The following is a 25,524-nucleotide window of genomic DNA, read 5'->3' as shown; positions in this document are numbered from 1 at the left end:
GGGCAGCAGCAGCAGTAGAATTGTACTTTACCACAATCTGTAACCTCATGGCCTAGCATTTCCCCAATCTACCATTACCACCAAGCCAGGGGACCAACTCTGGTTCAATGAAGAGTGCAGGAGGCCATGTCAGGACCAACGCCAGGAACACCTAAAAACAAAGAGGTGTCAACTTGGTGGACCTACAACACAGGACTACTTGCATGCCAAGCTGCAGAGCTAAGCGAATCCACAACCAGCAGATCAAAGAACAATATAGCACAGGAACAGGCCCTTCGGCCCTCCAAGCCTGCACCGATCGTGTGTTCCTAACTAGACCATCCGTTTGTATCCCTCTATTCCCAGTCTGTTCATGTGGCTATCTAGTTAAGTCTTAAATGATCCTTGCATGTCTGCCTCAACCACCTTGCTTGGTAGTGCATTCCACGCCCCCACCACCCTCTGTGTAAAATACGTCCCCCACATATCTGTATTGAACCTTGCCCCCCTTACCTTGAACTTGTTTGTCATTTCTGACCTGGGAAAAAACTTCCAACGGTTCACCCTATCTATGCCCTTCATCATTTTATAAACTTCTATTAGGTCACCCTCAACCTCCATTTTTCCAGGGAGAACAACCCTAGTTTACTCAATCACTCCTCATAGCTAATACCCTCCATACCAGGCAACGTCCTGGTAAACCTTTTCTACACTCCAAAGCCTCCACGTCCTTCTGGTAGTGTGGCGACCAGAACTGGATGCAGTATTCCAAATGTGTCCTAACCAACGTTCTATATAACTGCAACATCGTATGCCAACTTTTATACTCTATGCCCCATCCAATAAAGGCAAGCATGCCATATGCCTTCTTCACCACCTTTTCCACCTGTGCTGCCACCTTTAAGGATCTGTGGACTTGCACACCCAGATCCGTGTGTGTGTCTATACTCCTGATGGTTCTGCCATTTATTGTATAGCTCCCCCCCCCGCATTAGATCTACCAAAATGCATCACTTCGCATTTATCAGGATTAAATTCCATCTGCTATTTCTCCGCCCAATTTTCCAGCCTATCTATATCCTGCTGTATTCTCTGACAATGTTCATCACTATCTACAACTCCAGCAATCTTTGTGTCGTCTGCAAACTTACTAATCAGACCAGCTACATCTTCTTCCAAATCATTTATATATATCACAAACAGCAGAGGTCCCAATACAGAGCCCTGCGGAACACCACGAGTCACAGACCTCCAATCAGAAAAAGACCCCTCCACTGCTACCCTCTGTCTTCTATGGCCAAGCCAGTTCTGTACCCATCTAGCTAGTTCACCTTTGATCCCGTGAGATTTAACCTTTTGCACCAGCCTGCCATGAGGGACCTTGTCAGATCTAAAGCTCTGCAGTCTTGCCACATCCAGCTGTAAATGATGACAGATAATTAAACAACTCATTGGAGGAGGTTCCACAAATATCCTCATCCTCATTGATAGGGGAGTCCAGCACCTCAGTGCAAAATACACAGTTGAAGCATTTTCACCACATCTTCAGCCAGAAGTTCCAAGGGCATGATTCATCACAGATGCCAGTCTTCAGCCAATTCAATTCACTACATGATATTAAGAAATGGCAGAAGACATTGGATAGTGCACAGACTATAGGTTCTAAAACTATTCCAGCAACAGTACTGAAGATGTGCTGCATAACTTGCCATACCCCTACCAAGCTGTTCCTGTATGAACAGTAGGAATAACAGCAAAATGGACTATTATTTAAATGGTAAAAAATTGCAGCACACTGCTGTGCAGAGAGACCTGGATGTCCTTGTGCAGGAATCTCAAGGAGTTGGTTTGCAGGTGCAGCAGGTAATTAAGAAGGCAAATGGAATTTTGTCCTTCATTGCTAGAGGGATGGAACTTAAAAACAGCGAAGTTATGTTGCAGCTGTATAAGGCGCTAGTGAGGCCACACCTGGAGTACTATGTACAGTTTTGGTCTCCTTGAGAAAGGATATACTGGCACTGGATGGGATGCAGAGGAGATTCACTAGGTTGATTCCGGAGTTGAGAGGGTTGACTTATGAGGAGAGACTGAATAGATTGGGGCTATACTCACTGGAATTCAGAAGAATGAGGGGAGATCTTATAGAAACATATAAGATTATGAAGGGAATAGATAAGATAGAAGCAGGGAAGTTGTTTCCACTGGCAGATGAAACTAGAACTAGGGGCCATAGCCTCAAAATAAGGGGAAGCAGATTTAGGACTGAATTGAGGAGGGTCTTCTTCAAAGGGTTGTGAATCTGTGGAATTCCCTGCCCAGTGAAGCAGTTGAGGCTACCTCATTGAATGTTTTTAAGCCAAGGATAGATAAATTTTTGAACAGCAAAGGAATTAAGGGTTATGGTGAGCGGGCGGGTAAGTGGAGCTGAGTCCTCAAAAAGATCAACCATGATTGTCCACCGAGTCTGTGTGGGTGGAAGTTCAGAGTGGGAAGGGGCCGGTCACTTTGCTGGGGGTTTTCTATAGGCCGCCCAATAGTAACAGGGAGGTGGAGGAGCAGATAGGGAAACAGATCCTGGAGAGATGCAGTAATAGCAGAGTTGCTGTGATGGGAGACTTTAATTTCCCAAACATAGATTGGAATATCCCTAGGGTAAGGGGATTGGATGGGGAAGAGTTCGTTAGGTGTGTTCAGGAGGGTTTCCTGACACGGCATGTGGACAAGCCGACAAGAGGAGAGGCTGTACTTGATCTGATACTGACCAATGAACCTGGACAGGTGTCAGATCTCTCAGTGGGAGAGCATCTTGGGGATAGCGATCATAACTCTATCTCCTTTAGGCTTGAATTGGAAAAAGAGAGGATCAGGCAAGCTGGGAAAGTGTTTATATGGAGTAAGGGGAAATATGAAGACATTAGACAGCAAATTAGAGGAGTAAATTGGAAGGAGGTATTCTTGGGGAAATGTACTGAAGAGAGGTGGCAGTTTTTCAAGGAATGTCTGTCTAGAGTTCTACAGGACAACGTTCCGAGCAGACAGGGAGGTGTTGGTCGGTTAAAGGAACCGTGGTGCACGAAAGCTGTGCGGGACCTAGTCAAGAAGAAAAGGAAAGCGTACAAAAGGCTCAGAGAGCTTGGCGAAGATAGGGATTTAGAAGAGTATACGGCTTGTAGGAAGGGACTAAAGAAGGAAATTAGGAGAGCCAGAAGGGGTCACGAGAAGGCCCTGGCAGGTAGGATTAAGGAGAACCCTAAGGCGTTCTATAAATATGTGAAGAGTAAAAGGATGAGACGTGACGGAATAGGGCCTATAAAAGATGAAGGCGGGAAAGTCTGTACGGAACCAGTAGAAATGGCAGAGGTGCTCAACGAGTAGTTTGCCTCGGTTTTCACAGAGGAAAAGGACCTGGGTGGATGTACTGTGGGCGTGCGGTGGACTGAAAGGATTGAGTATGTGGACTATGTTGTTTCGTTGATGCTTTCTAACATTGATATTGTCAGAGCCCAGTGTGCTAACGGGCCTGGATCAGCTCCTGGAATTAGGGCATTATTTCCTCGGAAAGAGATTCCAATATTCCCTGCAATGCAGAAGGATGAGAAGTGATCTAATTGAAACATGAAATTGTTTATGGAGTTGGTGGGGTAAATGCTTAGAAAGAAAATATTCTCCTTGCCGGGGAATCTAAAACACCGGTTCAGTCTCAGAATAATGGGTCAGCCATTTGGAACTGAAACGAGAAACATCTCCAAAAAGTTGAGAACCTGAGGAATTCTCTATCCCCGAGAGCTTCTGATGGTCAATTGTTGAGTATATTCCAGACAGAAGTCAATATTAAGAGATAAAGGAGGAGAAGGTGTTGAGTTCGATCAGCCACAATCTGAGACTCAAGTGGTCCACTCCAGCTTTTATCTCGTATGTTCTTTTATTCTTTAATTTTGGATTCCCTACCAGAAGAAATATTGGCTTGGATCTTCCAATAGCAATGGGGGTGAATGTTGAGACCTTCTTTGGAGATGTGCATCAGAAGCCTGAGGAAATCCCAACCCATGCACACATGTGGTATTTACCTGTGAAGCTTAAACTTGTAATGGGTAGAATTATGCTGCCCATGCCTTTGAGACTGCCTTCGATACTGATATTAGTGTCAAACACGTGGGCTAGATGCCCTATCCATATTTCTTTCTCTTTCATACTTTTCTTGGTTAATATAACTTTCTCCTCCATGCGGTTACAACTTAAATATATCCAGGAGAGAAGTGATAAAGGAAATGTTCTGTGATTGAAGGGATGCAACAAACGGTATTTGATTTGATTTATTGTTACATGTACTCTGATGTAGTGAAACGTATTGTTTCTTGCGCGCTATGCAGGCAAAACATACTGCTCGTGAAGTACACAGGGGAAAAGGATAGGGTGCAGAATATAGTGTTGCAGCTACAGGTAGGGAGAAAGATCGGCTTAATATATAATGGGACCGTTCAAAAGTCTGATGACAGCTGGGAAGAAGCTGTTCTTGAGTCTGTTTGTACATGTTTTCAGACTTTTGTATGTTTTTCCTGGTGGAAGAGAGTATACCCCTGAGTGCACAGGGTCCTTGATTATGCTGGCTGCTTTTCCAAGGCAGCGGGAAATGTAGACTGAGTCAATGGATGGGAGGCTGGTTAGCATGATGGACTGGGCTACGTTCACGACCTTTTGTAGCTTCTTGCGGTCTTGGTCAGGACAGGAGCCATACCAAGTTGTGATACAGCCGGAAATGATGCTTTCTATGGTGCATCTGTAAAAATTGGTGAGATTTGTAAATACCACATGTGTGCATGGGTTGGGATTTCCTCAGGCTTCTGATGCACATCTCCAAAGAAGGTCTCAACGTTCACCCCCATTGCTATTGGAAGATCCAAGCCAATATTTCTTCTGGTAGGGAATCCAAAATTAAAGAATAAAAGAACATACGAGATAAAAGCTGGAGTGGACCACTTGAGTCTCAGATTGTGGCTGATCGAACTCAACACCTTCTCCTCCTTTATCTCTTAATATTGACTTCTGTCTGGAATATACTCAACAATTGACCATCAGAAGCTCTCGGGGATAGAGAATTCCTCAGGTTCTCAACCTTTTGGAGATGTTTCTCGTTTCAGTTCCAAATGGCTGACCCATTATTCTGAGACTGAACCGGTGCTTTAGATTCCCCGGCAAGGAGAATATTTTCTTTCTAAGCGTTTACCTCACCAACTCCATAAACAATTTCATGTTTCAATTAGATCACCTCTCATCCTTCTGCATTGCAGGGAATATTGGAATCTCTTCCCGAGGAAATAATGCCCTAATTCCAGGAGCTGGTCCAGGCCCGTTAGCACACTGGGCTCTGACAATATCAATGTTAGAAAGCATCAATGAAACAACATCTCCCTCCAGTGGCAAAGCAGAAAAATGCACCTCACGTAGTGCAGCGCTATAGTAAATAATGGAGGATTAAAGTCCCAGATTTGATCTGGGCTCTGCGGACATCAAGTGGAGAGAATTGAGTTAAGCTGTAATATTTCCCATAATGAAAAAGCTTGTCAGAGGGAATGGTGACATAGTTCGTAGACTAGTAATCCAGAGGCTCTCGGGACACAAGTTCAATTCCCACCACAGCATTTTGAGGATATTTAAAACCAATGAATTAATAAATCAGGATTGTTAATGCAAGTCTCAGTAATAGTGACTATACAACTGACGGGTTGTCCTAAAAACATATCTGGTTTACTAATGCCCTTAAACCGTTTCTTGACATCGCATGGTGAGAATCGAATTGGCTGAATACTGGCATCTGTGATACTGGGGACCTCAGGAGGAGACCGAAATGTACCATCCACTCTGCATTCCTGGCTGAAGGTGGTTTTAAACACTTATGTTTTGCACTGATGCGGAAGGGGATATTTGTGGAGCCTTGTGCTGTTGTTTAGTTGTCAATCACCAGTCACGGCTGGATGTGGCAGGGGCTGCAGAGATTTGATCAGATTTGTTGGTTGTGGGATCCCTTAGCTCTATCGCGCGCTGTGTTTGCTGTTTGGCATGTGTTGTACTAACACCGGGGGTGACAACTCATTTTTAGATACGCCTAAGTGCTGCTCCTGACATGCTTCCTCCACTCATCATTGGTAGAATGGGGGATATGCTTAGAGCGTTAGGCTATACATTGTGATAAAATACGCCAACTGACCAAGGCTCCTTCAACAGCATCTGCAAATACCCCTCCAAGCTTTAAACTATAATCTGTTCCTTCACTGTCGCTGGGCAGGCCGGGAGAATCGCACGTCAGCCGATTCACGGGATTCGACGCACACGCATCTCCCAGCGCTGGATATCCGGCGCGATCGGGACCACACTGGAAACCGGCAGGAACAGCAGGTAAGCATTTTAATCTATTTTTAATCTTATTTAAATGTGATTATCGGGCTCAGGACAGATGTCTCCGGGCCCGCTGGCATCTCCCACCCTGCTAGTACAATTTCACTCCGGCTGGGTTCAGACTAGCTCCCCACTTTTGGGGAACTGGCGGGACGACCCTGCTGGAGTGAAGGGGGGCAATTGGGGCCCCCCTCAGGGGGTAGGTGGCATGGGGGTTGCACCCTGGGCATGGACACCCTGGCAGTGGTAGTCTGTGCCCCCTGACTATGCCCAAGGGGCAAAGTGCCCATGCCCAGGGGGCACCTTGGCACTGCCCACTAGGCATGGGGCAGTGCCAAGGGGGTGGGGCCTAGGGGCAATTGATGGGGGTACCACTGCCACTCTTTATGGGGATCAGTTGGGGCAGGCTGGGGGGGGGTGGTCTGCCACGCGATTCTGCCTCCTGTGGGGGGGATTCTGCCAGGGGAGGGGTGGAGGGGCTGGAGATCAGGACGCTCCTGGACAGGGGAGGGGGTGGGGGTCAGGGGGCCACGATCAGGCTGGAGAAGGCAGCACTGCGCGGGTCCCAGGCTGGCCAGTGATCAAACTGGCCAGCAAACAGCAGGCTGACAGATAGGGGTCACTGCGCATGCGCAGGGTTCCAGGACCGTCAGAGTCCGGCGTGAATAGGCAACCCCCCCCCCCCCCCCCCCCAATCCCCACAAGCTTTTAATGATATTCACAATTGTGACCCCTGCGTTGCACAGAGTGTGGGAGATTCAAGTGTGAAGCTGCACTGAAAAAACAATTGTGATTTACATCAGTTTTCCCATGAATTCAGGACTTAGAACTTTTTTTGGGGAGAATCAGCCCCACACATTCAAACATTCTCTTCTGAAGGAAAGGTATTAAAAAGAATAGAATTTTGCACATTTTAAAAAAAATAGCATTTATTGAAATTATACAGGATTTGAGAAATATACAACTGTATAAAAGCATATGAAAAATATCGCTGTCATGCTGCATTGTGGATGTAATGTTTTGAAGAAAAAAGTGTACAACAATCAAATTTTGTATTCATAGAATAACAATTTCAATTTAACTTTTCCAAAACAAAACACATTTTATATTCTCCACTGAACACAGTCTTCTTTTGGTATTAGTCATGTCCACTAAATACTGCTTGCTTTAAAAGGCAATTCGGTTTTTAAAAAATCTATTCCATGCTACAATCTAAAATGATAATCAGTAATTAGTAAGGATTAATTGGCAGTAATCACTTCAAAGAAAAAAATAAACACTTGCTTCATGGACATGTTATATGGATAGTTTCCATTATGATTTGACTAATAAGAACATAAGAACATAAGAAATAGGAGCAGGAGTAGGCCATCTAGCCCCTCGAGCCTGCCCCGCCATTCAATAAGATCATGGCTGATCTGACGTGGATCAGTACCACTTACCCGCCTGATCCCCATAACCCTTAATTCCCTTACCGATCAGGAATCCATCCATCCGCGCTTTAAACATATTCAGCGAGGTAGCCTCCACCACCTCAGTGGGCAGAGAATTCCAGAGATTCACCACCCTCTGGGAGAAGAAGTTCCTCCTCAACTCTGTCTTAAACCGACCCCCCTTTATTTTGAGGCTGTGTCCTCTAGTTTTAACTTCCTTACTAAGTGGAAAGAATCTCTCCGCCTCCACCCTATCCAGCCCCCGCATTATCTTATAAGTCTCCATAAGATCCCCCCTCATCCTTCTAAACTCCAACGAGTACAAACCCAATCTCCTCAGCCTCTCCTCATAATCCAAACCCCTCATCTCCGGTATCAACCTGGTGAACCTTCTCTGCACTCCCTCCAATGCCAATATATCCTTCCTCATATAAGGGGACCAATACTGCACACAGTATTCCAGCTGCGGCCTCACCAATGCCCTGTACAGGTGCATCAAGACATCCCTGCTTTTATATTCTATCCCCCTCGCAATATAGGCCAACATCCCATTTGCCTTCTTGATCACCTGTTGTACCTGCAGACTGGGCTTTTGCGTCTCATGCACAAGGACCCCCATTAAATTTATTAAATTGCATTAAATTTATTTTTATTAACTAAGTTACAGGAAAATAAAAACTTTGGTCATAGTGTTTGTTACAGCAGTAAAAACTGTACATTTTGCTAGTATGATCAATTATGTTGCGACATGCTCCACTGCTCATTCACTGCATACCTCAGCATAGTTTGTATTAGGAAGGCCGAGGATGATGAGCTATTCTTAATGGCCCAGATCTTCCACTCTCCAGATAGTCAGAGACAAGAGAGGCCCGTTGGAAATCCCAATGCCAGGACTCCACAGAGATGGCCCAGGAAATTTCAACTTCCAGCGGGCAATTCCCTTGCATCTGGAATCCTCAAAAAAAGTCTCCAGCTCTGAGTCAGAGATCTTGGAGGGTTCTGAGTCGCTTACTTGGCTAGTTACCCGGGGAACGTTAGACAGGAAAATAACCTAGTCTAAATCCTGGGTAACGGTACAAGTGATCCCACCGACTCCACGCTGACCCCGCTCACCTTCTGAATTTCGTTCCCCCGACCCTGCCAGCCTACCCACTTACCTCATTCAACAACTGCCCTTGAGCAACTAGGGATGGGCAATAAATGCTGGCCAGCCAGCGACGCCCATGTCCCTTGAATGGATAAAAAACACTCAACCGCTAGCACACTGAAAAAGATACTTAAATGTCCCAAAGCTTTTCACTGTATTTGTGAAGTAAGACCTCCAAAATACAGCAGCTAGTGATGTAAATAGCGGTGTGGCTTAGCTGCCCTACGAAGATGGGTTGTAAGAACAAGTATGCTGTCAAAACGCTCAGCTTGGATATCCAGACCAGAATTATGGAGCTCTGGTGCTCTGCAAAAAATAGAAGCAAAGTGGCAGTCTGACAGTGACTGCCACCCCTCAGAAAATTTAACATTGCTCTGCATAAATTATGTAGGTTTACCACACATTGCCTGTGTGTGTGGTATACCTACATAAGGCAGCGAACTGCACTATTTGCTCATATTACAGATTATTTAAAATATAAACTAGTAGCTGATTAATCATTTTAAAATTTACACAATGGTATTAATAGGTGTAGGTATTTAAGCATAACCTCTGGGCAATGATATAAATCACAAGCTTCAGACACCCGCACCATTTAAGGTTCTGAATTTCACAAGCTGCTCGAAGTTGCATTCGCATTTTGCAGCTTTCAAGTTACTAGCAGAAAGTACTGGGGGCTATGATATTTCCTATGCACAAAGACTGACCGACTGACTATACGTCCAGCCTCATACATTCCATCATTTAGCACATAAACGTTTCTTTAAATACACGTAGCAGCTCAATCAAAATATACTGATCATATTCCAATAGTCAAGGACAAGTTTGCTTCTTTTTTCTTAAGTTGATTTAACTTCATTTTAAATCTTTCCATGGGTTATTCCCCACTACTTTAAAATATCATTGAAGGGTGACCCCAATGCAATCGCCTTTCCATAATATTTTATGATTTAGCAACTTTGAATACAGAAGTAATTGAATAATCATTTAAACTGCAAACAGAATGCAGAAACGGGTGGCATGGCAGCACGGTGGTTAGCACTGCTGCCTCACAGCGCCAGGGACCTGGGTCCGCTGTCTGAGCAGAGTCTGCACGTTCTCCCCGTGTCGGTGTGGGTTTCTTCCAGGTGCTCCGTTTCCACCCACGGTCTGAAAGACGTGCTGGTTAGGTGCATTGGCCATGCTAAATTGTCCCTCTGTGTACCCGAACAGGCACCGGAGTGTGGCGACCAGGGGGTTTTCACAGTAACTTCATTGCAATGTTAATGTAAGCCTAATAAATTAACTTTTAAACAGAAAAATACTGCAGATACTGAAAATCTGAAATAAATTCAAGAAATTCTGGCAATTCTCAGTTGATTAATCAAGCTGCATCTGTGCAGAGGAAAAGAGAACATTTCAAGTCAGTGACCTTTCCGATCTAATGAAGGTCATCAACCTGCATTGTTAACGCTGCTTCTCTCATCCTGCTGAATGTTGCAATCATATGTGGCAATCTGGTTACTATTGCCTTGGTTAATCTGACATGTGTAAAGATAAGTAATCGAAGTGTCATTTGATGAATAGATAAAGTAGCAAATAAGTTATTAAACAAAATATTTCAGGGTTGCATAGGTTAAAATATGTTTTTATCTGCGCTATTTAATTTCAGTAAGAGGTCTCACGACACCAGGTTAAAGTCCAACAGGTTTATTTGGTAGCAAATACCATAAGCTTTCGGAGCACAGCTCCTTCGTCAGATGGAGTGGATATCTGTTCTCAAACAGTGCAAACAGACACAGAAATCAAATTACAGAATACTGATTAGAATGCAAATCTCTACAGCCAGCCAGGTCTTAAATGTACAGACAATGTGGGTGGAGGGAGCATTCAACACAGGTTAAAGAGATGTGTATTGTGAGATGTGACAATACACATCTCTTTAACCTGTGTTGAATGCTCCCTCCACCCACATTGTCTGTACATTTAAGACCTGGCTGGCTGTAGAGATTTGCATTCTAATCAGTATTCTGTAATTTGATTTCTGTGTCTGTTTGCACTGTTTGAGAACAGATATCCACTCCATCTGACGAAGGAGCTGTGCTCCGAAAGCTTATGGTATTTGCTACCAAATAAACCTGTTGGACTTTAACCTGGTGTTGTGAGACTTCTTACTGTGCTTACCCCAGTCCAACGCCGGCATCTCCACATCATGACTATTTAATTTCAACAGGGATCCTGTAGCAATTGCATGAAATCAAAGTAAATAATTCATATCAAATGCTTCACCTCTCTGGAACCGTGACTGCTCTCTACTAGTGTAAATTTCTGATCACTCAATTTTTTCAACATGAAGCAGATAAAGCAGCACAAATGGCCGTTACTGTTGGAAGCAATAAGTAATTTTTGTACAGATAAGTTTGGCCAATGCTTCTCAAACAAAAACAATCAGTCATGGATTGCTACTCCACATAAGTTACTTGCGCTTAAAACAGAAAACGCCGTCTAATCCGATCTTCCTGACTCAGGCCAGGTGAGACTGAAATAGCAAAGAGCTTCCCTGGCTCCAGCAGCAAAGTGCAAAAGAAATGGAGCGAAGGAGGACACCACACCCACTTTTATTGCACTAGCTGCCATAAAGCAGGTAAGTTTAAAGGTCTAATTGAAAGGTAAAAGTTTCTAAGGTTGTAGGGCGGGGGCAGGAAATCCCATGCGGGTGGGGGTGGAGTGCTTGCTTGTGGTGGGGATGGGCTGAGCTGTGTACCATGCAGGGCTCAGTCCCACTGTTTAAAATAGTTACTCTGAAGTTAGATGTGCTTTTGCCCTTCTGACTCTTTAACGGTAACCATGAGGGTAAAACACCCTGGCAGAACCATCCGAAGTTAACGACTCAAATCACTTTGTCAGTTGGTTCCCAGCCCAGCACAATTGTCATGGAGAAATTAGTCCTTCTGAACAATTGCAGGGTAAACCCTTACATGGCAACTTCCAAGTAAGAGGATTCCTCAGTGCATTTTTGGGGTACTCTCCAAATTCAGTACTGGGGAGCCAGGAAGTGATGACCCATTATTTAACAGCTGCGCCAAAGCACAGGACATTGCACGCATCCTCATGTACCCCTTAGAAGAACAGTGTTCAACTCCATAGCACAATTGGGGTAACATGTATGCAAAGAAAATAAATTATTCTACTTTCCAGATAGCAACTTTCCCATCTTCCTTGCCAGCACCACTAAGAACGTATCTGTCTTCAGCACAGCACAAAGCTCGAACCATGTCTACGTGAGCTACCAGTTCCTTTTCCACACAGTGCTTGAAAGTGTCCACCACGTAGATTTTCCCTCTGACTTTGTGTGATCCTCTGCCTCCAATCCAGAGCTGAAAAGAATTATTAAAAATATTGATATTAGCCACCTATATTCCTCTGAATGTAACACATTAAGTATACTCCTGTTCCAACAGAAAATCATAGAACATAGAACATAGAACAGTACAGCACAGAACAGGCCCTTCGGCCCACGATGTTGTGCTGAGCTTTATCTGAAACCAAGATCAAGCTATCCCACTCCCTATCATCCTGGTGTGCTCCATGTGCCTATCCAATAACCGCTTAAATGTTCCTAAAGTGTCTGACTCCACTATCACTGCAGGCAGGCCATTCCACACCCCAACCACTCTCTGCGTAAAGAACCTACCTCTGATATCCTTCCTATATCTCCCACCACGAACCCTATAGTTATGCCCCCTTGTAATAGCTCCATCCACCCGAGGAAATAGTCTTTGAACGTTCACTCTATCTATCCCCTTCATCATTTTATAAACCTCTATTAAGTCTCCCCTCAGCCTCCTCCGCTCCAGAGAGAACAGCCCTAGCTCCCTCAACCTTTCCTCATAAGACCTACCCTCCAAACCAGGCAGCATCCTGGTAAATCTCCTCTGCACTCTTTCCAGCGCTTCCACATCCTTCTTATAGTGAGGTGACCAGAACTGCACACAATATTCCAAATGTGGTCTCACCAAGGTCCTGTACAGTTGCAGCATAACCCCTCGGCTCTTAAACTCCAACCCCCTGTTAATAAAAGGTAACACACTATAGGCCTTCTTCACAGCTCTATCCACTTGAGTGGCAACCTTTAGAGATCTGTGGATATGGACCCCAAGATCTCTCTGTTCCTCCACAGTCTTCAGAACCCTATCTTTGACCCTGTAATCCACATTTAAATTAGTCCTACCAAAATGAATCACCTCACATTTATCAGGGTTAAACTCCATTTGCCATTTTTCAGCCCAGCTTTGCATCCTATCTATGTCTCTTTGCAGCCTACAACAGCCCTCCACCTCATCATGAGCAATATTTAAACCCTGTATTCTGTTGAAGAATGTGGTTGACTCTTAAATATCCTCTGAAATGTCCTAGTAAGCCACTCAATTCAAGGGCAATAAAGGATGGGCAACAAATGCTGGCCTTGCCCGCGATGCCCACATTCCAGGAACGAATTTTTAAAATTGTAATCTCATGCTGTTCAGGATTAAACTTTGTTGTTGGCGTCACCATGCTGAGCAGTATTTTGCAATATCTCATCCCACAACTCTTTCTATTTGAAACTGGAGAAAAGAAACCTACTTCCACACAAGTCAACGAAATCTAACTCAGTTAAACATATTTCTCTCCAAACAATGGGAAAAAACATTAATGGACAGGGGTGAGCATGTGGCATCCAGATGATATTGGACTCCCACTGGGCCCAATTTAATCTTGGAAGACGTCTGTCAGCTAGTAAAAGACAAACGGAAATTTGCCAACAAATGACATCTTGCATACACATGCTAGAGGAAGACAATGCTTAGTGTTTCAGGGACTAGAGGTGTTTTTTTTTCATGGGACGTGGACATCAATGGCAAGGCCAGAATTAGTTGTCCATCCCTAATTGCCCTCAAGATGATGATGGTGAGCCTCCATCTCGAAGTGCTGCAATGCATTGGTACACCCACAATGGTGTTCGGAAAAGAGTTCCAGGATTTTTATGAAGAAACAGTTAAGGAATAGCAACATAGTTCCAAGTCAGAATGGTGACTTAGAGGGGAACTAAAGGTGGTGATGTTTCCACGCATCCACTGTCCGCATCCTTCTAGACAGTAGAGTTTGTGGGTTTGGACGGTGATGTTGAAGGAGCCTTGGTGAGTTGCTGCACAGCAGCTTGTATCTGGTACACCCTGCTGCCACAATACATCATTAGTGGAGGGAGTGAATGTCTGTTGGTGGATACAGTGCTAATCAACGAGCTGTTTTGTCCTGGTTGAGGTCAAGCTTCGAGTGTTGTTGGAACCACACTCATCCAAGCAAGTGGAGAGCATTCTGTCACACTCCTGCCTTGTGCCTTGTAGAACATAGAACATTACAGCGCAGTACAGCCCTTCAGCCCTCGATGTTGCGCCGACCAGTGAAACCAATCTAAAGCCCATCTAACTAATATCATCCATATGTTTATCCAATGACCATTTAAATGCCCTTAATGTTGACAAGTCCACGACTGTTGCAGGCAAGGCATTCCACGCCCTTACTACTCTGAGTAAAGAACCTACCTCTGACATCTGTCCTATATCTATCACCCCTCAATTTAAAGCTGTGTCCCCTCGTGCTAGCAATCACCATCCGAGGAAAAAGGCTCTCACTGTCCACCCTATCTAATCCTCTGATCATCTTATATGCCTCTATTAAGTCACCTCTTAACCTTCTTCTCTCCGACAAAAACAGCCTCAAGTCCCTCAGCTTTTCCTCATAAGACCTTTCCACCATACCAGGCAACATCCTGGTAAATCTCCTCTGCACCCTTTCTAATGCTTCCACATCCTTCCTATAATGCAGCGACCAGAACTGTACGCAATACTCCAAGTGCGGCCGCACCAGAGTTTTGTACAGCTGCAACATGACCTCATGGCTCCGAAACTCAATCCCTCTACTAATAAAAACTAACACACCGTACGCCTTCTTAACAACCCTATCAACCTGGGTGCCAACTTTCAGGGATCTATGCACATGGACACCGAGATCTCTCTGCTCATCCACACTACCAAGTATCTTACCATTAGCCCAGTACTCTGTATTCCTGTTACTCCTTCCAAAGTGAATCACCTCACACTTTTCCGCATTAAACTCCATTTGCCACCTCTCAGCCCAGCTCTGCAGCTTATCTATGTCCCTCTGTAACCTGCAACATCCTTCCGCACTGTCCACAACTCCACCGACTTTAGTGTCATCTGCAAATTTACTAACCCATCCTTCTATGCCCTCATCCAGGTCATTTATAAAAATGACAAACAGCAGTGGCCCCAAAACAGATCCTTGCGGTACACCACTAGTAACTGAACTCCAGGATGAACATTTCCCATCAACCACGATCTGGATTACTAGTCCAGTGGCAATACCATTACACCTCTGTATATTTGTGATATAGGTTTTGCATCTGTATGATCCTGATGTATCTGCTAGTCTCAACCCAATTATTCAGAATATAATTGACCAGTATAAAGTACCTTGCAAATTTGGCAGAGGATATCTGGTGCTGCCACAACTACTTAAATATTAAACTTTTATTTAAAGGTAGTAATTAAATTATTTTGAAAACACATACAAAAAAATTAAAATCATTAAAAATTGCAATGGTAGAACCTAGCAAGCATCCCTCCCAATATCATTGGGGCAAATCTTTAAAAAATCATTTTTAAAATCCAAACACATCTACACATTAGTCATTACTAGAAGAAAGAACTGGTGAAAAACAAACTTACTACTATTAGTTTTGCATTATTATTTAATTTGTTACAAAAATTAAATGTGCTTGATAATTACTTTCAATGCAAAATGAGTCTATAAACAAACACTAAAACCAAATAGTGGACTATTAGTACTAACTCTATGACTAGCTCTTACTAACAGTGGTTAAGTATCTAAGTATTGAGGAACCTCAGACAAACCACCACAGGTCGGTTCTGGTTCATTACAACTGAGGGAAGAAGTTGGGGCATTTATGGTTGACAAAAGTGGCTCTGATTATGAGTCACCGAGGAAAGTGAACTGAAATATCTTTGACTCACTGTTTCACTGAGAAATAACACTGCAGTGCACCATACATTTTCCACGTGTTAAACAAACCTGACGCTGAAGTTGCCATGTTACCTGATTTTTCGCGAGTATCATACAGCTAATACTCTTGCAGTCCTGAAGTTGAATCTTGTGCCTGGGTTTTGATAGATCTTTCATATCCCAAATATAAACTTCTCCTTTGTCACCACATGCTGCCACCAGTTGATTTTTCTAATGAGAGAACATATAAAGAAAATATTAAAAGGAGACAATATTTAGGGTAGTCAGTACTGGTTAATGCAACTTAAAAAATCACCTCCATCAAGCTGACTGGCCTGTAGAATGATACACATTTCCCAAAATTTGGCTGCTGCAAGCATATGCCCCATTTTCTTCAATTAAATGCTTTCAACATTGCCAAGTTTACACATCCGAATTATTACAATTTGCAAAGCTTTTTTCCCCCAACATTGACAATTTTATTCATTTGTTTCCTTGAATGTTAGTTGAAGACTGCATATTTTACTCAACTAGAATACGTACTTCTAACACAAAAGCTAAATCCGGGGATGTTGGGAATCTAAAATAGAAACAGAAAATGGTGGGAACACTCAGCAAGTCAGGCAACTGCTGTGGAGAAAAAAAAACAGATCTGTAACCTTTAATCAAGGTGGAAAGATGGGAATGGAATCCGGAGCAAGAGTATTATGCTGAACAATGGGTTCCATCTTTCCAAAGTATAGCTGGATGAAATTACAGTTCATCCAAAAAAATAAAGGGGTTAAGACAGATGATGTAAGGCTGAGTATCATCGTGAAAATGCTGATTGCATTTTTATGGAGAATGTCACCAAGGGGCAGTAAGCAGGAACAAGACAAGGACAGATCTTTAAGGGACTTACATAACTGCATGGAGGCCATTACTGGAGGCTCTACAGCTAACAGTACAGCACAGGCTTGGAGGGCCGAAGGGCCTGTTTCCTGTGCTGTACTGTTCTTTGTTCTTTGTTCTATGATCAAATTGCTAAGATGGAAACAAGGGAGGCCAATCATGGAGAGCTGAACATAGAGTAAGGCCCTGGAGAGGATAGTGTGGTCAACCACATTAAAGATTGCAGAGAGGTCAAGGAGGATGTGAATAGATGCTGCACATGGTTAAAGTCACCAAGGATCTAATTTGTTATTCAGGTTAGGGCCATTTCAGGTTGGAAATGGAAGGTTGGAAACCTAACTGGAGAGCAGGGAGTTTAACAATGGCAACTTGCATTTGTATACCATCTTCGAAATAGTGAAATTTGCCAAGGTGATCCATTCAGGAAAGATGGGTACAGATCTTGAGATAACAGTGCATTAATGGATTTTAGAGAGGAACTGTAGTTTGCAACCATAGAGGAGCAAAGATTATGGGTTTTGACAAATCTCTGTTTCTCCACATTCTCCAGAACCCTACCTTTGACCCTGTAATCCACATTTAAATTTGTCCTACCAAAATGAATCACCTCGCATTTGTCAGGGTTAAACTCCATTTGCCATTTTTCAGCCCAGCTCTGCATCCTATCTATATCTCTTTGCAGCCTTACAACAGCCCTCCACCTCATCCACTACTCCACCAATCTTGGTGTCATCAGCAAATTTACTGATCCACCCTTCAGCCCCCTCCTCCAAGTCATTTATAAAAATTACAAATAGCAAAGGACCAAGCACTGATCCCTGTGGCACTCCGTTGGTAACCGGTTTCCAGTCTGAAAATTTTCCATCCGCCACCACCCTCTGTCTTCTGTTAGATAGCCAGTTACCTATCCAATCGGCCAAACTTCCCTCTATCCCACACATCCTTACTTTCTTCATAAGCCGACCGTGGGGGACTTTATCAAACGCCTTACTAAAATCCATGTATATGACATCAACTGCACTATCTTCATCTACACACTTAGTTACCTCCTCAAAAAATTCAATCAAATTTGTGAGGCAAGACTTGCCCTTCACAAATCCGTGCTGACTATCCTGGATTAAGCTGCATCTTTCTAAATGGTTGTAAATCCTATCCCTAAGGACCTTTTCCATCAACTTACCGACCACCGAAGTAAGACTAACCGGCCTATAATTACCAGGGTCATTTCTATTCCCTTTCTTAAACAGAGGAACCACATTCGCCACTCTCCAGTCCTCTGGCACCACTCCCATGGACAGCGAGGACGCAAAGATCAATGCCAAAGGCTCTGCTATCTCATCCCTTGCCTCCCAAAGAATCCTAGGATATATTTCATCAGGCCCAGGGGACTTATCAACTTTCAATTTATTCAAAATTGCTAGTACATCTTCCGTCTGAACATCTACTTCCTCCAGCCTATCAGCCTGTGACACCATCTCTTCCTCAAAAACATGGCCCCTCTCCTTAGTGAACACCGAAGAAAAGTATTCATTCATCACCTCTCCTATCTCTTCTGACTCCATGCATTGACCCGAACAGCCGCCGGAGTGTGACGACTAGGGGAATTTCACAGTAACTTCACTGCAGTGTTCAATGTAAGCCTTATTTGTGACTAATAAATAAATAAATTTAAACTTATAAAACTTAATAAACTTACCTCAGGAAAGACAAGGAAACAGCTAAAATAGGCATGGCTTCCTTTTGGATTTTCCAGTATCAACTTTCGTAATAGTTGCCCATTTCTTTTCACTTCCAGCAGCGCGTCTCCTACACCTAGAAGAGTCACAGCAGGCATGCTTGAAGTATTAATGCCACGGACAAACATTTAACTTGGTTGACTTTTTTGGTGAGGCAACAGACAGGGTTGATGTGAGTAATTTAGTTTATGTGGTACATATGGACTTCCAAAAATATTAGATAAGGTATCGCATTGCAGGCTTGTATGCAAATTTGAAGCACATGGAATGAAAGGGATAATGGCAGCATGGATACAAAGTTAGCTAAGTGCTAACTTTGGAAAAAGAGTAATTGTAAACAGTTATTTTTTTGAACTGGAAAAAGATATACAATGGCGTTCAAATTTGGGAACTTATGATCAACCTTAATAAAACACTAATTTGGCCACTAATTTTTGACATAGTATCAACCAACTTTGGGCACAGCACTTTTGGAGGGGTGTGAAGACTTTAGGCAGGGTGCAGAAAACACTTATAAGTATGATTCCAGAGATGAAGGACTTCAGTTATGTTGATAGATTGGAGAGGCTGGGATTGGTCATCTTGGAGACAAGAAAGCCAAGAGGAGGTTTGATGGACATGTTCAGAATCATGAGGGACTAAGTAAGTGATAGAAATTGTTTCCATTGGCCGAAGAGTTAGAGAATGCTGTGATTCACAGAATCTTTACACTGCAGAAAGAGGCCAGCCCATCGAGTCTATACTGGTTCTCTGAAATAACATTCTACCAAGCCTCACCCCTTTGCCTTATCTTCGTAACCGTGTACATTCTCTCTTTTCAGATAGCAATCCAATTTCCTGTTCAATACCTCGATCAAACTTGCCTTCACCACCTCCTCAGGAAGTTCATTCCAGACTCTCTCAACCCTCTGGGTGAAAAATATTTCCCTCATCACTTCTACTCCTTTTGCCAATTATTTTGAAACTGTGCCCTCGGCATCTTGATGCTCTCGTGTGGGAACAGTTTCTCACTATTTACCCTATCCAGACCCCTCTGAATCTTGAATACCTCTATTAAGTCTCCCCTCAACCTTCTTTTCTCCAAGGAAAAGAGACCCAACCTTTCCAATCTATCTTCATAGCTATAGTTCTTCATCTGTGGAATCATTCTTGTAAATCTCCTCGATACTCTCTCCAATGCCTTCACATCCTTGTTCAAGAAATGGATGCAGTACTCAGACGAGGCCTAACTTGCATCCTATACACGTTCAACATGGCCTCCTTATTCTTGTACTCAATGCCCCTTTAATAAAGTAAAAGATACCATATGCTTTGCAATCTTCAATGACATGCAATATTAATTCATTAATTGTGGCATAGAGTACAAGAGCAAAAAGGTTATGCTGAACTTGTAGAAGGCATATACCTCAGCTGAGTATTGTGTACAATTCTGGGCACCGCACTTTCTCCAGTGCGTTCACATCCTTCTGAGTGCAAAACAGGTTTACAGAAATGGTTCTAAGGATAAGAAACTTCAGTTCTGAGGATAGATTGGAGAGGTTGGGACTAGTTTTCTCGGAGACAAGGAGGTTAAGAAGAGATTTGATAGAGGTGATCAAAATCACAAGGGGAATGGACACTCTCAAAAGGATCAACAACAAGCAGGCATAGATTCAAAGTGCTTTGCAAAAGAAGAAAATGCAATGTGAGAAAAAACATTTTCACACAGCAAGTGGTTCGGGTCTAGAATGCAATGCCTGGAAATGTGGCGGAGGCAGATTCAACTGAAGCATTCAAGAAGACATTAGATAATTATTTGAATAGAAACAATGTGCAGAGTTACGGAGAAAAAGCAGGAGAATGGCACTAAGCCATAACGCTCATTCGAAAAGCTGGTGCAGATACAATGGGATTAATGGCCTCCTGCTGCACCGTAACCATAGGACCATTCAAAAATTAAGTACAGAAAGAAGCCATTCAGCCCATCCTGTTAGCACTGGCCAAAAAAAAGAAACTAGCCACTCATTTTAATCCCAAGTTCCAGCACTGGTCCATAGTCTTGCAAGTTACAACACTTCAGATGCCAATCCAGGTATCTTTTAAATGATTTGAGCATTTCAACCTCAACCACCAATTTAGGCAGTAAATTCCAGACACCCATCCCCTCTGGGTGAAAAGGTTTATCCACATATGCCTTTTAATCCTTCTACTAATCACCTTAAATCAATGCCCATGGTAACTGACCCCTCAGCTAGGGGAAACAAGTCTTTCCCGTCTGGGCTGCAGAGGAATTTGGAGTGGGAGGGTGAAAATCCAGTTGTCGTGGTCCATGTAGGTGCCAATGACATAGACAAAACAGGAACTAAGGATCTGCAGAGGGAGTACGAAGAGCTAGGGAACAAATTAAAAAGCAGAACCAACAAGGTGGTAATCTCTGGATTACTACCTGAGCCACGCGCGAATTGGCGCAGAGTTAATAGGATTAAGGAGACGAATGCGTGGCTCAAGGATTGGGTTCGAATTTATGGGGCATTGGCACCAGTATTTGGGCAGATGGGACCTGTATAGATGGGTTGGTCTCCGTTTGAACCGTGCTGGGACCAGAGTCCTAGCGAATCATATCACTAGGGCTGTAGATAGGGCTTTAAACTAATTTATGGGGGGGGAAGGTGTAGAGGTAAGAGGAATTACGAAATCAATGGTAGAGGAGAGGGAGCGAGTGCCAGCGAATGAAGGCATTCAAGTAGTTAAAGGAGTAGAGGGCGAGGGAGAGGTTGATAGCGTTTCATCAAATCGGGTCCAGATAAACGCTGGAATAAAGACACTTTGCCTGAATGCACGAAAAAAGCATTCGGGACAAAGTTAATGAGTTGATGGTGCAAATCAGCACAAATGGGTATGATCTAGTGGCCATTACAGAAACGTGGCTGCTGGGAGACCAGGACTGGGAGATGAATATCCAGGGGTATCAGGCATTTAGGAAGAATAGACAGGAAGGAAAAGGTGGTGGGGTAGCTCTGTTAATAAAAGATAATATCAGGGTAGTAGTGAGGGATGACATAGGCTCTAAGGAACAAACCGTGGAATCGTTATGGGTAGAGATAAGGAATAGTAGGGGGAGAAAGACACTAGTAGGTGTGGTCTATAGGCCCCCAAATAATAATGTTGAGGTGGGGAGGGCTATAAACAAGCAAATAATGGATGCGTGCAAAAACGTAACAGCAATAATCATGGGGGACTTCAACCTGCATATTGATTGGCTGACTCAAGTTGGAAGGGGTGGGATGGAGGAAGAGTTCTTAGAATGCTGTCGGGATAGTTACCTTGAACAGTATGTTACAAAACCGACGAGGGAACAAGTTATCTTAGACCTGGTAATGTGTAACGAGGTAGGTAGAATTAAGGATGTTCTTGTGAAGGACCCTCTTGGGTCAAGTGATCACAATATGGTCGAATTTCTGATACAAATGGAAGAGGAGAAAGTAGGGTCCCATACCACTGTCCTCTGTTTGAACAGAGGGAAGTACGATAGGATGAGAGCTGAATTGGCTAAGGTGGACTGGGAGAGCAGACTGGTAGGTAGGACAGCTGAGGAACAGAGGAGGATTTTTAAGGAGATCCTTTTCAGTACTCAGCAACAATGTATTCCGGTGATAAAGGAGAACTGTAAGAAAAAGGGATAACCAGCTGTGGATAACGAAGGAAATTAAGGAGAGTATTAAATTAAAGACCGATGCGTACAGAGTGGCCAAAAATAGTGGAGAATCGGAAGATTGAGAAAACTTTAAGCAACAACAAAGAACGACTAAGAAAGCGATAAAGAAAGGAAAGATAGGTTATGAAGCTAGGCTAGCTCTAAATATAAAAAAATGATAGTAAAAGCTTTTACAAATATATATAAAGGAATAGAGTGGCAAGAGTGAATGTTGGACCCTTGGAAGATGAGAGGGGGGATTTAATAGTGGGAAATGAGGAAATGGCTGAAACTTTAAATAAGTTTTTTGTGTCGGTCTTCACGGTGGAAGACACAAATAGTTTACTGAATATTAATGATAGAGGGTTGGTAGGAGGAGAGGTGCTCAATACAATTAATGTTACCAGGGAGGCAGTGCTTGGTAGACTAACGGGACTGAAGGTGGACAAGTCCCCGGGCCTGGATGGAATGCATCCCAGGGTACTGAAAGAAATGTCAGAGGTAATAGCGGATGCGTTAGTGGTTATTTCTCAAAATTCATTGGATTCTGGGGTAGTGCCGGCAGATTGGAAAACGGCTAATGTTACGCCGCTGTTTAAAAAAGGAAATAGACAAAAGGCGGGTAACTACAGGCCGGTTAGCTTAACGTCTGTAGTTGGGAAAATGCTGGAATCCATCATGCTTGACGAACTTGTTGGATTTTTATGAAGATGTGACTAGCGCAGTTGACAGAGGGGAACCGGTGGATGCGGTGTTTTTGGATTTCCAAAAGGCGTTTGATAAGGTGCCTCACAAAAGGTTGCTGAAGAAGATTGGGTCACACGGAGTTGGGGGTAGGGTGTTAGCGTGGATTGGGGATTGGCTATCCGACAGGAAGCAGGGAGTCGGAATAAATGGGTGCTTTTCTGGTTGGTGGATGGTAACTAGTGGCATGCCGCAGGGATTGGTACTGGGGCCTCAACTATTTACCATTTATATAGACGATCTGGAGGAGGGGACTGAGTGTAGGGTAACAAAGTTTGCAGACGACACAAAGATAAGTGGAAAAGTGAATCGTGTGGAGGGCGTAGAAGGTCTGCAGAGAGATTTGGACAGGCTGAGTGAGTGGGCGAGGATCTGGCAGATGGAGTATAACGTTGACAAATGAGAGGTTATTCACTTTGGAGGAAATAATAGCAAATTGGATTATTATCTAAATGGAAAAAAATTACAACATGCTACTGTGCAAAGGGACCTGGGGGTCCTTGTGCATGAGATGCAAAAACCCAGTCTGCAGGTGCAACAGGTGATCAAGAAGGCAAATGGGATGTTGGCCTATATCGCAAGGGGGATAGAATGTAAAAGCAGAGATGTCTTGCTGCATCTGTACAGGGCATGAGTGAGGCCGCAGCTGGAATACTGTGTGCAGTATTGGTCCCCTTATTTGCGCAAGGACATATTGGCCTTGGAGGGAGTGCAGAGAAGGTTCACCAGGTAGATACCAGAGATGAGGGGTGTTGATTATGAGGAGAGACTGAGCAGATTGGAATTTAGAAGGCTGAGGGGGGATCTTATAGAGACCTATAAGATAATGAAGGGGCTGGATAGGGTAGAGGTGGAGAGATTCTTTCCACTTAGAAAGGAAGCTAGAACTGGAGGGCACAGCCTCAAAATAAAGGGGGGTCAGTTTAGGACAGAGTTGAGGAGGAACTTCTTCTCTCTGAGGGTGGTGAATCTCTGGCATTCTCTGCCCACTGAAGTGGTGGAGGCTACCTCGTTGAATATATTTAAATCACGGATGGATGGATTCCTGATCGGTAAGGGAATTAGGCGTTATAGGGATCAGGCGGGTAAGTGGAACTGATCCACTTCAGATCAGCATGATCTTATTGAATGGCCGGCTCGAGGGGCTAGATGGCCTACTCCTGCTCCTATTTCTTATGTTCTTATGTCTACCCTGTCTAGGCCCCTCCTAATTTTGTACATGTCACTTAGGTCATCCCTTAGCTTCTGTTCTAAGGAAAACAACCCTACCCCATCCAAGCTCTCCTCATAGCTGCAGTTTTCAAGTCCTGGCAATCTCCTCTGCACTTTCTCGAGAGCAATTATGTCCTTCCTGTAATGTGATGACCAGAACTGTACACAAAATCCCAGCTGTGGCCTAACCTGCATTTTAGACAGTTCCATCATTATATCCCTGCTTTTGTATTCAATACTTTGCCCAATAAAGGAAAGCATTTCATCAGCTTTCTTAACCACCTTGCCCACCAGTCCTGCCCCTTCCAGGACGTATCGACATGCACTCCAAGGTCTCTCACTTCCTCCACTCCTCTCAATATCTTCCCGTTTATTGACTATTTCCTTGCTTTGTTTGCCCTCACCAAATGCATTACCTCTCACTTTTCCAAATTGAATTCCATTTGCCACTTCTCCGCCTTCTGGGCACAGCTTGCAAGGTTTGGTGAACTGGTGCAGCAACAATAATCTCTCCCTCAATGTCAACAAAATGAAGGAGATTGTCATCGACTTCAGCAAGTGTAAAGGAGAACATGCCCCTGTCTACAACAACGGGGATGAAGTAGAAAGGGTCGAGAGCTTCAAGTTTTTAGGTGTCCAGATCACCAACAACCTGTCCTGGTCCCCCCATGCCAACACTATAGTTAAGAAAGCCCACCAATGCCTCTACTTTCTCAGAAGACTAAGCAAATTTGGCAATCAGCTACGACTCTCATCAACTTTTACAGATGCACCATAGAAAACATTCTTTCTGGTTGTATCACAGCTTAGTATGGCTCCTGCTCTGCCCAAGACCACAAGGAACTACAAAAGGTCATGAATGTAGCCCAATTCATTATGCAAACCAGCCTCCCATCCATTGACTCGGTCGACACTGCCTGCTGCCTTGGAAAAGCAGCCAGCATAATTAACGACTCCACGCACCCCGGACATTCTCTCTTCCGTCTTCTTCCGTCAGGGAGTCAAGTCAAGTCAAAAGTCTGAGGTCACGTACCAACCGACTCAAGAACAGCTTCTTCCCTGTCCTTTTGAATGGACTTACCTTGCATCAAGTTGATCTTTCTCTACACCCTAGCTATGACTGTAACACTACATTCTGCACTCTCTAGTTTCCTTCTCTATGAACGGTATGTTTTGTCTGTATACTGCGCAAGAAACAATACTTTTCCCTGTATGTTAATGCATGTGACAATAATAAATCAATCAAATCTCAAC

General features: G+C 43.7%; 1 protein-coding gene across 3 annotated transcripts in view; it reads right to left on the bottom strand.

Moving 5' to 3' along the window:
• Nucleotides 1-11,061: 11,061 nt before the first annotated feature.
• dennd3a (DENN/MADD domain containing 3a) overlaps nt 11,062-25,524 on the bottom strand; it is a 141,911-nt gene continuing 127,448 nt past the window's right edge. For all 3 annotated transcript variants that reach the window (XM_078215749.1, XM_078215750.1, XM_078215751.1), the window contains 3 exons: nt 18,602-18,717; nt 16,108-16,245; nt 11,062-12,308 (listed from right to left, as the gene is read on the bottom strand). In XM_078215749.1, the coding sequence (XP_078071875.1) occupies nt 12,114-12,308; nt 16,108-16,245; nt 18,602-18,717 (449 nt within the window). In that variant the 3' untranslated portion in view covers nt 11,062-12,113. The remainder of the gene's footprint in view (nt 12,309-16,107; nt 16,246-18,601; nt 18,718-25,524) is intronic.

This window comes from Mustelus asterias, chromosome 7 (genome assembly GCF_964213995.1).
Source record: "Mustelus asterias chromosome 7, sMusAst1.hap1.1, whole genome shotgun sequence".
In the NCBI taxonomy this organism is placed as follows: Eukaryota; Metazoa; Chordata; class Chondrichthyes; order Carcharhiniformes; family Triakidae; genus Mustelus; species Mustelus asterias.
Note: the sequence above shows the minus strand (reverse complement) of the source record. Positions and strands in the feature narration are given on the sequence as shown.